Source organism: Lycorma delicatula, chromosome 4, assembly GCF_047948215.1.
Source record: "Lycorma delicatula isolate Av1 chromosome 4, ASM4794821v1, whole genome shotgun sequence".
Taxonomy (NCBI): domain Eukaryota; kingdom Metazoa; phylum Arthropoda; class Insecta; order Hemiptera; family Fulgoridae; genus Lycorma; species Lycorma delicatula.
The window spans coordinates 68829163-68843074 of NC_134458.1; the positions used below are offsets into that span (position 1 = coordinate 68829163).

The 13912-nt window shown below is 29.4% G+C and overlaps 1 protein-coding gene across 1 annotated transcript; it reads right to left on the reverse strand.

Moving 5' to 3' along the window:
* Positions 1-1244: 1244 nt before the first annotated feature.
* SIFa (neuropeptide SIFamide) lies at positions 1245-13662 on the reverse strand. The gene is made up of 4 exons (XM_075361962.1): positions 13611-13662; positions 6885-7017; positions 1411-1505; positions 1245-1314 (listed from the first exon to the last, which is right to left on the reverse strand). The coding sequence occupies exons 2-3, from the start codon at positions 7003-7005 to the stop codon at positions 1414-1416; spliced, it is 213 nt and encodes a 70-aa protein (XP_075218077.1). The 5' UTR covers positions 7006-7017; positions 13611-13662; the 3' UTR covers positions 1245-1314; positions 1411-1413.
* Positions 13663-13912: the final 250 nt, after the last annotated feature.

Sequence of the window (13912 nt, forward strand, 5' to 3'; positions counted from 1 at the left end):
TATATCAAAAACTGCAGTCCAATAGAGGTTCTGAGTGGATGTAAATAAGTCAGCAAGCAGTTGTGGTCTTTGATTCTGTCATTAGGTTGTGACCATTGGAAACTGTTCAGTCCAATTATTCTGGCTGGAATACCCGACTTCTTCATTGAAAAACCTCATAAAACTGTCTTCTCACTCTGCAAAGTCTTAGATTGATGTTTGTTTTCTTAACTGATGATAGGTTCAGGAACCATTTAAAAACCAATGGTCTGTTGAGAAGCCCTAAAGAAAAGATATGCCAAAAACCCAATGAAACTGATAGGCATTTATTCATGGAATGTGAGATGTTTCAGAACCAAACATCCAAAATAAAAATATTACCTACCCCCTGATAGGTAATATAAAGGTTCTCATTTGGTAGCCAAATGTTTCCTCTTGCTCATGTCCAATTCTATGACATTTGCAAAATGCAAAAAAAAATCAGAAAATTATGTAAAAAAAGGCTTATAAGCTAAGGTGCACTCGGCTAGACCTACTTCTTAAATCTGCATATCTTTATAATTTGATACCAATAATATTTAACCAACTTAATATTTTTTCTACTGTATTTAGTAGAAACAACTTTCATTTCTTTTTCTGTTAGCCTTAAAAAACCACCGTAAGGTATTACTTCAGAGGATGAATGAGGATGATATTTATGAATGTAAATGAAGTGTAGTCTTGTACTGACAGTCTCAGGCCGACCATTCTTGAGATGTGTGGTTAATTGAAACCCAACCACCAAAGAACACAGGTATCCACGATTTAGTATTGAAATTTGTATAAAAGTAACTGCCTTTACTAGGATTTGAGCCTTAGAACTCTCGATTTCGAAATCAACTGATTTGCGAAGACGAGTTCACCACTAGACCAACCCAGTGGGTTCAGAAGAGACAACTGCATTCTACTTTACACTTTTTTTAGCTCAGGGTTTGTGCATGGGAATATGATATAAAATATGTATACTGTTAAAAATTGCCCAGCCTGACAGCATTCAAACCCAGAACCTTTCGGATGAAAGACGAAGACACCCGCCAAGTAGGTCGGCAAGTAGTAGTGTATAACACCCGAAATGGTTATTAGCTTTTACTTTACAGTAAAAGCTAATAACAATTTCTAACAATTTTTAATAAAAAGCTTTAATAAAAATTGTTAGACATAACAGGCTAAAAACTCATGAGGTGAAAATAAATAAGAAATAATAAAATACGATTCAATACATACAAGTTTAATATTTATTCCATAATTAATTGTTTACATAGAAGTATTCTTCATGAGATTCCCTTTCAGGAGTTCCTGAAACAATGTTAAAGTAATAAAAAATTAATAAAAGTAAACATTTATTTTATAATTTCATAGATTATGAGAAAAATTAAGTAGCATTTTACTTACAATTTAATTGTTATCAGGAACAGGAAACCAAGCAGCGCAAGCCTCTGAAGCGATTTCGCACATTGACGACAAAGCTTTGCTGGCGCTCTCATACTCTGAAAAATAATAAACATAAACACGTCTGAATCGTTCAAATTTAAAGTCCTGTATAAATACGGAGTAAGATAAAAACTAATGAAATAATTCATTTTTTTATGCGTTGAATGAATCGCTTTTAAGACTAATTATGATGAGTAAAATATCGTAAACACGTATATGAACGTCAAAATGCTGATGCTATTATAATAATCTCGAAGATTAATTTTAATGTGAATAATGTTAGGCTACATTTCCTATGACCCAAAATTCTAAAAAGAAACACAGGAAAATTTAACTATGCGAAGATTTAATGGTAAATACCTTCCCACTTTCTCACGCTCGAATAAAGAAAAAGTGTATAATCGTACAGCGATCCGATACTAAGAAATTCAGAAGTTAGGATTTTTTGGTGATCTCTAATTCCAACAAAATGATTTTTTTAAACAAAGTTAATCCGATATTTGTACAGTTTCTATGGCAGACCTCCGCCAACTGTTAGGATCGATTTCGTTTAATTTTTCCATGGGTTTACAAGTGAGAAACTTTAAAATGCTGGCCTGTCCGTTATATGACAAACGTTTTCGTCCGAAAAGAAAAAAAAATCTCCCCAAAGTTTCTTATTTTTTAATTGTTTCAACATTTTTTATTAAGATTTTAATGAAAATACAGTAATATAATACATTTTCTAAACGAAGAATTCCTAAAACTAGAGGTTAGGTTTTTATGATTACGGTGGAGTACAAAAGTTTCGGCTTCAAACAGTACAAACAGTAATTATACCGTTGTGCTAAACAGAGAGCGGGATGATTAGTACGTAAGGATCTCTCAGTTCTTATTGATATCTACTAAAATCTAGCACGATTATCATTATCGCTGGTAGACCGATTTTCAAGGTGTAACTACACTATGAAGTGTAAATAAACATGCTATTTCTTAATATCACTGTTCAAGCACACCTACCTAACTTGAGCACATACATAACTGTACGCGACCGATTATCTTCGAATTTTGAACTTCATCTAAACATAATATTACGGTACAGTGAACGCAGAGCAGATTCAGAATCAAGCTGTTTACTGTTAAACCAGAAATTAAAAAAAAAATTAAACGAAACAATGCTATAAATCTTCTCTAGTTTTTTTTTTTAACATATCCTTCATCTCTCTTATTTTTAATTCCTCTCTTCTATGTTCGCTCTAGAAGGGTACTTTCTGACGTCATAGAATACGGAAAGTTGATGGAAATATTGAGAATGATTCAAATATTTTTTTACATTATTTCTCACCGATCTTTGAATATTCTGAGTTCTAATTACTAACAACGATAAAACGGAAGAGATTATATGCAATAGTGAATTAAAACTATATTTTATGTAAATCGAAATTTTATATAGGTCGTGACGCAGTTCAATAAATAAATGAAAATAATTTTTCATTTAGACTTTGATTATAGAATATAATAGTCCGAGGACGCCAAACCTCTGTGTACATAATCGATGCAAAAATTACTTTGGAAACGGATACCTTTTGTGAGATAGGAAAATTAAGATAAACATAAAATGAAGCAGACTGCTCCGGAAAGAATATCTTTTTACGTAACAAAGTAATTAGCCTGTCAGGCTAATTACTTTAAGAAACATTTTTTGAATGAATAAATAAATAAATAAATACATTTTAAGTTAGTAATTTTTATGAGTTCTGGAATGAAAACGATAAGAACCCAAGTTACAGCTGTGACAAGAAGAAGTGGTTTGTGACGATATATACTATTTGATTTATTTAATACGATGTACCGTCACAGAATTATTGTTAACTCGTGAACACAAAATTTTACTATAAGAGAAAATTTAATTAGGCCACCGAAGAAATATACCGCATCTACATCCCTGCTAAAACCGTGTTAATTAAAGTCACTGAGAAATTCAAAAGTGAGTAATTAATTTAACGTTATCGTAGGTAGCCTGTATTTAATTACGTAATCAATTTTACGAACGTTAGAAAGCGTACAGCGTGAGTTATCGGAGAAAAGTTATTTATATGATCTTTCATATTACGTGAAATCATCTCATCAGAAAAATTCGAGATATTAAGTCACGTAAATTATTGTAAATTTAATTTTAATTCTCCGGTATTAATTTAGATTCACTTGTAAATTTAAATTTTATATAATAACGTATTCTAGAATATTTCAAAAATTATTTTCAGTAATTTAAATAAATCTTTTATCTATATTCGAACAATACGGGCTCTGCCCGGCTTCAACAAGAACGATAACTAAAGAAAATCGATCTAACATTTACGTTATCGAATGATTGCTCACTTCTACGTCAGACTCATTCGTCGCTACCGTACGTTTAAATACAAAAAATGGAAAACCCGGAACTATTTTTCATTCAGTCACCATTTCGCAAATAGTGAAACTTTAATGAATAAAGATACGAATTAGACAAAAATAAAAAAGAATTATTATATTAAAATATTTTTTTTTTTTTTTTAATTCTGATTTCAAACATTAAAATGTTCTAGAATGATTCGATCCCATCCTGAGTTTATTTTATAGGAAGATAAAAACCATGGTAATATCTTCCAATAGAAAAGAAAGTAATCTACGAAACAAAACAATTCGATTCCATTTCTATTACACAGTGTCAATAGTGCATAATTTTTAATAATCAAGAAGGGTTGAATTTTTTAAAAAAACGTTTGAGAAAAGACTAATAAATTGAGAAATAGTCTTAATTTTATATTCAAATTATTCTTCGCTGTTTAATAAAATTCCTTCCCCCCCCCCCCCAAACTAAGTAGTACTTATTAAAAAGACATGACCTATCGGTAAATAAAATAATTTTTTCAAATTGGAACAACAGATATTGAGATTTGTGGTAAAGAATAACGTTTTATTTTTAAATGCGTCGGTGTAAGTACATTAATTTACGTGACTTAATATCTCGAACTTTTCTGATGAGATGAATTTCACGTAATATGAAAGATCATATAAATAAAAAATTCACGATTCATTAAGATAATAGCAAACAAAATGCTATTCGTTAACAAATTTAATAGCATAATTTATTTTATATATCGCGTACTTAAATTGAACCGTAATAGGAACAAGTTATTGGAGTCATTCCACAACGATGAAGAAGATAAATTCTATATCTTATCGTTTTTATAAGTGAAGTACTTTATAAGATAATGGATATGGCGGTTTCCAAATGGTTGTGTCAACATTTCTTCCATTAGAAAGGAAAGACAAAGGAGATACTACTTTTTCAACTGTGTGTATTACACCACTACACTTAAGAGTTATCAATCGTAGACCATCTTCAACAGTAATCTATATGGGGATTTCTGTTTGTACTGCAAACACTTCAGTTTCTCAAGTAGGTATATACATTGAAAGCGGTTGCAACCTAAATAATAATAATAACAACGACGATAGATTATTTTAGGTTTCATATATAATTCAGTCAGTATATGAGCTGTATTTCATTCGTTTCCAAAAAGGTTGAAATCGTCTTTACCGTTCGATTTTTTTTTAATAATTTTAATAAATAAATATTTTTATTTTATTGAAAATTTTAATAAAAAATCCAGTAAACTGGACGATGGAAGTACAAAAGAAATGAAAAATAAAACTAATTTAATCGAACCGTACGTGGAATCACAAAGGCGATTTAGAATACAAAGTAAAAAATGGCGCGTTGAGAAATGTACAGCTGACCTGCTCGGAAGAATTTGAAATAATCTCAAGAGAAATTTTGAGAAGATAATGCCGACAAAGATAGCAAATCTAGTTCGGGGTTTAAATGAAGACAAACAGGATGACAATAAGATGAAGCGGACTGTATAACAAGATGTGCAGACGAATGTAAGGTATTATGAGATCTGTACCGTATAAATGGTGAGTAAACCGATAAAAATATATTTTACAGACGGAAAATGTTGTGCAATACAGTTTATATTCCATACGCTTGAAGGTTTTGAAGTAGTAGAATCGAATGGACAGGAATCAGTTCATACTTACGAATCTAAATTCATACGTAGTTTAAACGGTGTTTTTTTTAAACTTGCTATCCAGTAGATTCCGAGGTAAAAGCTGTTTACCTTAAGTAAAAAATGTATCAACTCGAAAAGGATAGGTACCGGAATAATTTTGAAAGTACAATCCTTGAGGAGAAGAGATGAAAGCCCATCTCAGAACTATAAATCAAGCATCCTGATAAAATAAAACAGAGATTCTTTAGTCGTTTTCAGATGATACTAGTGAAATTTTCAGACTGTTTTTTTTTTTTTGGAACCCTCCATTATCGATTTTTTCCTTGTCACCAGGAATAAAATGCGCATAAAATTTCAAGTTACAGATAGTAGTTTCGTTTCTAACTCTCCTAACGAAGAGTTAGTATGACCGACAATAATATCAGTCGTTAATTATTAATCATAAGATGCTGTAATTCACAAGAAAAATAATTAATAAATCTATATTGTAAAGAATAAATTAAAACTATAACATTCAAAATAAAATAGAGTGCAAAACATTACACGATATAAAATGTAAGTTAAAATAACGATAAGTAAATCTTTGCAGATACCTTACACGGGAATTACATAAAACAAAATCATCCTTAAGGACTTGTGATCGCCTCAGCAGAATGAAAAGCGAAAAAGAAATATTACACGTATCTTGAATAAACCATAGTGAAAACTCATAACAGTATAAGTAAACTTATACGAAAGCCAACACTGTCTTTCCTGTGGTGTTTTTCAGGGTGTTTATCCATTTTTAATACAAAAAGATATTCTACTGGTTGTTTTAGGGATACCTTAAGATATTTTTTCAAATAAACATTAGAATTAGATGTCCAGTTTTTTGTTATAGAAATATTTTGTTAATCGTAGCAAATTAACAAAATTTAGGGTAAATTAAAGAGCGTTTCTCATTAAACAGGAAATGTTTTTTTTTTAATTTACACTAAAAAAAGAACCGTATTTAAATTAATTTCAAAGTTTACTTGAAAAAAAGTTAATGGACTTATTTTTTTAAAAAATCTGGACTTTTTCATACAAATACTTATTTTCCATTTATGTTTTTTTTTTGAAATCATATCAAAAAGAAAAAAATAGATAGTACTGAAAATTTTCAAACAGCCGAGCTGCCGCTTTAAGAATTAATTTAGCTTTAAGTATTGCCAGATTGATCGAATAGTTCCATGTTAGAAAAAAATTAAGAATTTTAAGAATTATCTTTGGTCTTGTTATTGAATACTTCAGTGAATTTTGGAGTGTGAATCGATTTTGCTTAATGCATGTAAATTTAATTACTTAAATACAGTTATTTGATAAATAATAAGATTATTGAATAACTGACTTTTTTAAAAATAATTTATCGTTACAAACCTGCAACGTTTCCACGTTTTCCAAAGATGCTGCCGTTGAAGGGTGGTTTGCGGTAAGTGGCTTCAGTGAGAACCAAGAGAGCGAGTACGAGGAAGCAGATTACAATGTTGTAGCGGGACATTTTGCGGCTGGTCTGCAACATTAACAATAAACACATACCGGTTAAGTAAAAAATATTTGTTTCATTATATTCATTGTCTACCCAAATTCTATAGATTCTGTTCAGAACAATGATGTATACTGTCAGTCTGTCAAAAAAAATTAAAGAAATAAGTCGCAGGATAAGAATAAAATCCATAAAGAAAAACCTTACGATGAACGGTTTCATCGTTGAATACCTCTCTCATAGTCGAACACTAAAAGTGAGTTCACACCTACATCTTTATCATCTTCCCGTTACGATCACATTTATATCATCTATCGTGAAGTCGATATAGAATACAGATACGTAATAAGAATGAATGTGTGGGCGCACTTATCACCCGTAAATAAATACTTGTTCATCTACTTATATTTACGTTATTATCGCTCATAAATACTGAAGTCAAACAAGAATCTACACTAAAACTGCAAAATTTCATTTTGCATTTTGCCTTTAGCTAAGTTTCTGTACCAGATAAATCTTTACTCTCTTCGTTATAGGTTAAACTTTAGTATGGATTCAAGGTAGTATCGATAGATTCCTCTCCTAAAATTCGAAACAAAAATTCGATCTTGTTACAGTAAAATCGTATTAGCCCTAAACAAAAAAATAATAAAATTTTACCGTTCACTTTACTAATTTGAAATTCGTGTGGTGGATGACTAACAGATTTTTAGGATTGTCTATGTAGAAAACAAGTGATTAGGAGTACAAATTTTGGAGTACTGTTTTTATTTTTTATTATTTTTGTTGTAATAACAGCCTGCAAACTGCAAGCAAATATCTGCATAAAATCTGGCAAATTCAGACTAAAGTCTTTCATTTGACAAAACGACCAACATTTTTTAAGAATAACGTTTTTTTTTTAAGATAAACATACTTTTGAAAATATAAGAATTTTCTAATCGTTCTTTCTTGGATGAACACCGAATAAATAGTATTTGAAAAATATATAGGACTACTGAAATATGGTACTATTAAATAGTACTAGCTAAATTTAAAATTGCTAAATTGATTATTTAACTAAAATATTTGTTATACACATAAATTACTTCATAAGAATTACAGCTTAACCTTATTTGCTTACTCTCTGAAGCGAGGGGGAAGAGAAACGTTCGTTCACTAGTGTCCGGGCATTATGGCGAGGCAAGGAAAATATAAGAAAAGCTATGTAATTAACTTGCGAGCAGCGGTGAAGAAGCGAGTGAAGTCGCTACAAATTACTAGTGTACAGTGTACAGTCGATCGTCAGCAAAAAGCTGAGGCTCCATCTTGCATCAACTGTAAAAGGTTGCGCAAAGAGTACAGTCATTGGATCAACAGTAAGGACTGTGGCTGTTGTTTACGTGCGGTAGAAATTCAATTCCCTGGAAAGTTAGGACTTCTTATTGATGTTTGATATCTGTGTGTAGGGGTAGGTGAACTGTTGTTGTGAGTCTCGGGGTTGCTTTTTTGAAGCGCTCTTGACCAGCAGGGTGATCTACTAGGTTATGGGGGTTTTATGGTTTCTTCTGGTGAACAATAATAATATGAATAAATTGCTTAGGCTCTTAAAATTAGTATGAATTTTAACCATTTTAGAAAAAAAATCTAGTTGCACAAACAAATTTTCATAAACGCTCTATTAATTAGTGTTGCTTTAAACACATGAATTGTAAAAAGAAAACTCCGCGTGTTTTTCAACGCGCAGAGTTTTCATGTTAATCTTAAATATTAAAAATAGGGAAATTCTTTGTCCTATCCAAATTTCTATGAGGATTTTCATGACGGCGGAAAACAGTTAATTCGTTCAGTAGTGCTCTCGTCAATCTAATCACAAAAAAAAAACATTGTTTTTAAAGCTACAAAAATGCATACGTAAATTGTTTTTAAATAAAGATAACTTTCAATTTTCTTCGAACCATAAGCCAATAAGATATGTTGCAAAGACGCTTCTCAAGATCGCCGAAAATTTTTCTTTTAAATTATGAGTAAAATTAGATTATTTATTGAATTTAAATGTATCTATATTTTTGAAACTTAGATTTTTTTTTTTTTTGTTTTCACAACGAAAAGTCAGTTACATATACTTATCCGTTAGCATGAAAATCAAAACTTTTTACAAAATAAAAAGTAAACAACCCTGAAATGCACTGTATACCTCTTTAACTCTTAGCCTTTCACAGTGTCGGGTGTTTGTCCCTTTAATTCTTAGAATTTCCCGATCATAACACTAGGGACATTATTAATTTATTATGTTCTTCGGTCTTTTCTAGGAATTTTATAAACAGTTTAACATAAAATTGTTTGGTCTTCGATTAGTTAATTATTTGGACTCCTAACTTAAAATTTAAATTATTATTATAAAAAATTATAAAGATTTTCAAATGTAATGCATAGAAAATAACCGATAAACATGCTTATGAATTTTATAATGATTACTTATGAAATTATATATCCTTGTTTTGGTCTTGCGTGCGTATGTTTTGTATACGCAGTAAAGAAATATCCAAAACTGGACATAACTTATGTTAATTTTTTTTAATCACTTAAAATTATGTTTTAATGTAAATTATTGTAATGAAATTACGTAAACATAAATTAGTTTGTATGTAAATGTAAATTATATGTTTTCCATCCCACTTCTTTAAAGAAATAATGATTATCTTAATTATTATTAAAAATTCCACCGAAAGGTGTAGGTAAGATTCTTATAACCATCATAATTTATTAACTTAAAAGCAAGAAATTTTAAACTGTGTTCATGTTATTTTACATTTTTGAATCTTATTAAAACATAAATAAAAATAATTAACTGTTGGTTTAGTCCTCAACAATTTTAGGTTCAACTGTTGTAGAAATCACGGGTTTCAGTACCAAAATATTTTTTTGTCCAAAAAAGTAATAATAATAACATTATTATTATTATTGAGATAAGACAGAAATCTAACTAAGATTTACATATAAAAAAAATTAAACAACTATCAGATTAGATAATAATTATAGAGGAGTAGCTTAAACACATGCGTCTCGCCTGAAAGATTTTTTTTCAGACTCCTAAACCTTCTTAAAAAAAGGATTAAATCATGGCCTATCAAATCAAAATGTACACACAAAAGAGGAAAACATTTACGTTACGTTAAGAGAATTCTCTCTTAATGTTTCTTCTGTTTTTTGTTTAAACCGTATGAAAAAAGAAATTAAATCGATAACTGTTACTTTTTTAAACAATTCATCATCATTAATGTTTCATTCCGATAGTGTCCAACAATTAATTTTTTATAGACGGAGAAAGTGACATTCACAGAAATAATCAACTTTCGAAAAGAAAAGATTATATGTGATGGTACAAAAAAACCGGGAAGATGCTAAGAACTACCGTAATATAATCTGAAATTTCGGTAAATATTTTATGATTACATGAACTGTGCTAAAAAGCTTTTGACTTTTGAAATACATCTAAATTGCTTCAGAGTTTTCGAAATAACTATAGTAGTAAAATTAAATCATAATATTAAAGCTAAATAATATATATTTGCGACAAAACAGCTGTTTCTTTTTTCATTTCTCAAAATCTACATGAAAAATCTGACAGCTTTTAGTGACACCAGTTCAATATTATTAGGTAGTTAAGATTACAGCTTAACAGTAACATGATATGGAGGTTACAGTTTGCAGTAATTTTACGGACGATTAAAATTTTGGATTCTTTTCTAAATATTTAATTTATAACGTTTTGCTAAATATATTTTACAACTTCTAGAATTTCTACAGAATTCTAGGATTTTTTCGAATATGTACGACTTAAAAATTATAAAATTTCGTATATATTTAAAATTTTGCTTATAATTTAGAGCTTTGACTTGCATTTTTGATGTGCAAAACATTCCAGAACTATTTTAATAAAAAATGTTCTATAAATTACAACGAAAATTTGTTTGTAAAAAGTGTAATTAAAGATGAGATAATCTAATTATAACATTAAAAACACGAAAAACAAAACTTCTTTTTTATGCAAACATTTTCAGAAATAAACTTTTATTCGATTTCAGATTACAGTAAATAACAGAGAATAATAATATATCTATAGTTAACACTACACACAACACCTACCAAATTGTAACAATTTTCAACATTGTGGTACGGAAAGTGCAGAATGCCAAATCGTAACGGTTTTACTGCATTTTCTGGGCCTCATTTATAAACAATAAAACGTTTCCTATAACAAACGTTTCATCAGCAGTTATGTTACTCATTCGTTACCGATAACGGTACAATATTTTATCTCTGAGAGAAAATATACGTTTTTATTTAAAAAGCCAAATTAATCGAAGAATTACATAATCTGAACATAGTTCAAACAACTTTTAATGCTTTTATTAAAATTATATGCGGTTAGTTTTTTCTTTTAATTAAAAAGACATCTCCAAGAACGATAAGTCTGTAAATAAAAACATGTACGAAGAAATAACGACCGCTAAAAATCCATTTAAAACTAAAACAATTTGAATTTATTAGCTGAAAAAAAGTTATATATAATAATCTCGTAATAAACTGATAACTATATCAATGATTTACTTCCTAGTAAAGTAACAGTAATATTACTTTTTTATCTTTTTTTTAATTTTATTAATTTTATTTTTATTTTTTGTATATTTAACAGAACGTAGTATCAGAATATTAGATACAGTTAATCTAGATATAACATGTATTAGAAAACATAACAGGTGTAGATTTTTAATGCAGATATCGATATTCATAAGTGAAAATAATATTACGTTAACGCTTGATATCAGTTTACCTTTCAACTAATGCCAAAAATTATACAAAGCCCAGGCAGAATTAGAGCGGTATACCAGGCCTAATATTTTATAAGACAATCTTTAACAATGTTAAAGATTGTCATTGTTAAAGATTAGATTTTAACAATCTTTCTTCCATAATGTGTACGTTGCAATCTATTCGACTAGTGAAGAATGAGCAACTCTCCACGGCCCAATGAGATGAAAACGATATGTATGTATGACACGTAAATGAGGTATAGTCTTGTACAGACTCAGGCCGATCATTCCTGAGACGTGTGGTTAACTGAACTCCGACCATCAAAGTACACCGGTTTTCACTGTCTGGTATTCAAATCCGTATAAAAGGAACTTTTACTAGGATTTAAACCACAGAACCTTCGACTTCAAAGATAAGCCGTTAAACAACTGACTTGCGATGATGAGTTAACCGCTAGACCGTCCCGGTAGGCTGAGTTATAAAAAAAAAAAATTATAATACCGCTACCATGTTTTAATAATCAGCCGAGAACGTGGCCTATGGATTTTAAAACATGGGAGGTAGAACTTCATATCTCTTTTATGAGACGTTATCAAAACATTACAATTATAAAAAATATAATTTTTATTTTTATTTTATTCTTCTAAACCGTAAAAAGATATTTTTTTGTATAGTCTTCCATAATACTTATTAAATGAAATTTCTGTAAAATATCTTGCCCGACATTATAATTATTTTTCAGTCAAACCTTTTAGGTTTTTGACAGTGCATATCTTAAATTTAAATAACGCATTTTTTTAAGAAAAGAAATTACATTTTGATCCAGGTTTTCAACTTCTTCTAACTTAATGGTAATTTAATGTTACATTTTTAATTTTTACTATTAATTCGAAATATATCTTAAAAATGTTATTATCTTTCTTTTTATAATATTTCTAATTTACTTTTTACTGTATTCTAAAATTTTTAATCTTTTAATCACAATTTTTTTAAATTAAAATTCTTTTAAATAATTGTTAATGCCGTATTTATTCAATATTGTCAAATGTTTTGTTTATCTGTGAAAAAAGTTTTATAAACAGGTACGAAATTTTCACCCTGAAATCAAAACTATTTTATTTCAAATTGAATGTTTGTAACCGTTTCATAATATAGTGAGTTAGGCAAAAGAGAAATTTTTAAAAATTGATGGGTAAACGCTTGATCCCAGTATAAATACTGGGATGAAACAAGGAGAGGTTACTTTAAATAAGCAACATTTTATAGCGTAAAAAATAACATCTTTAAAAGGTAAGTTCATCGGCTCAAAGAATGAAATTTGTGAATTAATTAAAAGTATAGAAATATTTTTTTATTGGCTACGAATTATTTTATGAACAAGGAGTATAAAAATTAAAAAAAAAAAATATATTTGCCATGCGTTAGATTTAAAACCTCTGACAAATTACAGCTTTGAAAACAGAATTTTATAGCGGTTAGTGGAACTTTGAAATGTTAATACTGCATCGGTGGAAATATTTATTTTAAATACGTTGGAGTAAAAGAACTTTCAGAATCGATCAAAACTTCAGATCAATGAATTAAATTTCGTTATTTACAAAAATAATGGCAATTATAAATTATATTTGTCTGAATAAGTATTTTTTTTTTATTACAACTATTTTCAATAAAGTTTAATTCAAAGATAAACTGAGTTTTATACACGCCTAAAAAGGCTTGTATCACTCAGCAGATTTATAATAAAAAAGAAACTTTGCGCCAGAACCGATTACCATCTGTGGTAAATGGTATTACAAATATACGTCAGACTAGTTTGTACTTACCCAAAGAATTTAAGGTAACTGTGTCTGAGTTCAAACAAGTACAACTCAAAAGCGGCTACTGAGCGTTTCCTTTACCGGCAAATCTTATATACCCGAAGTCCCCTCCATTTCTTTGAGGGAGGATAGCACTCCCCTAATGTCATTTAGGGAGAAATATTGCTTCCAAACTCTATTACTCTTCCCCATCGGTCTAGTGTTTACACCCACACCCACCTTTGTGTAAACAAACTTCCAGTAAAAACAGTGCATTCGTTCTTCGGCTCACCAATTACTACTACATCATCAAGGTAACTAAGTTTCTA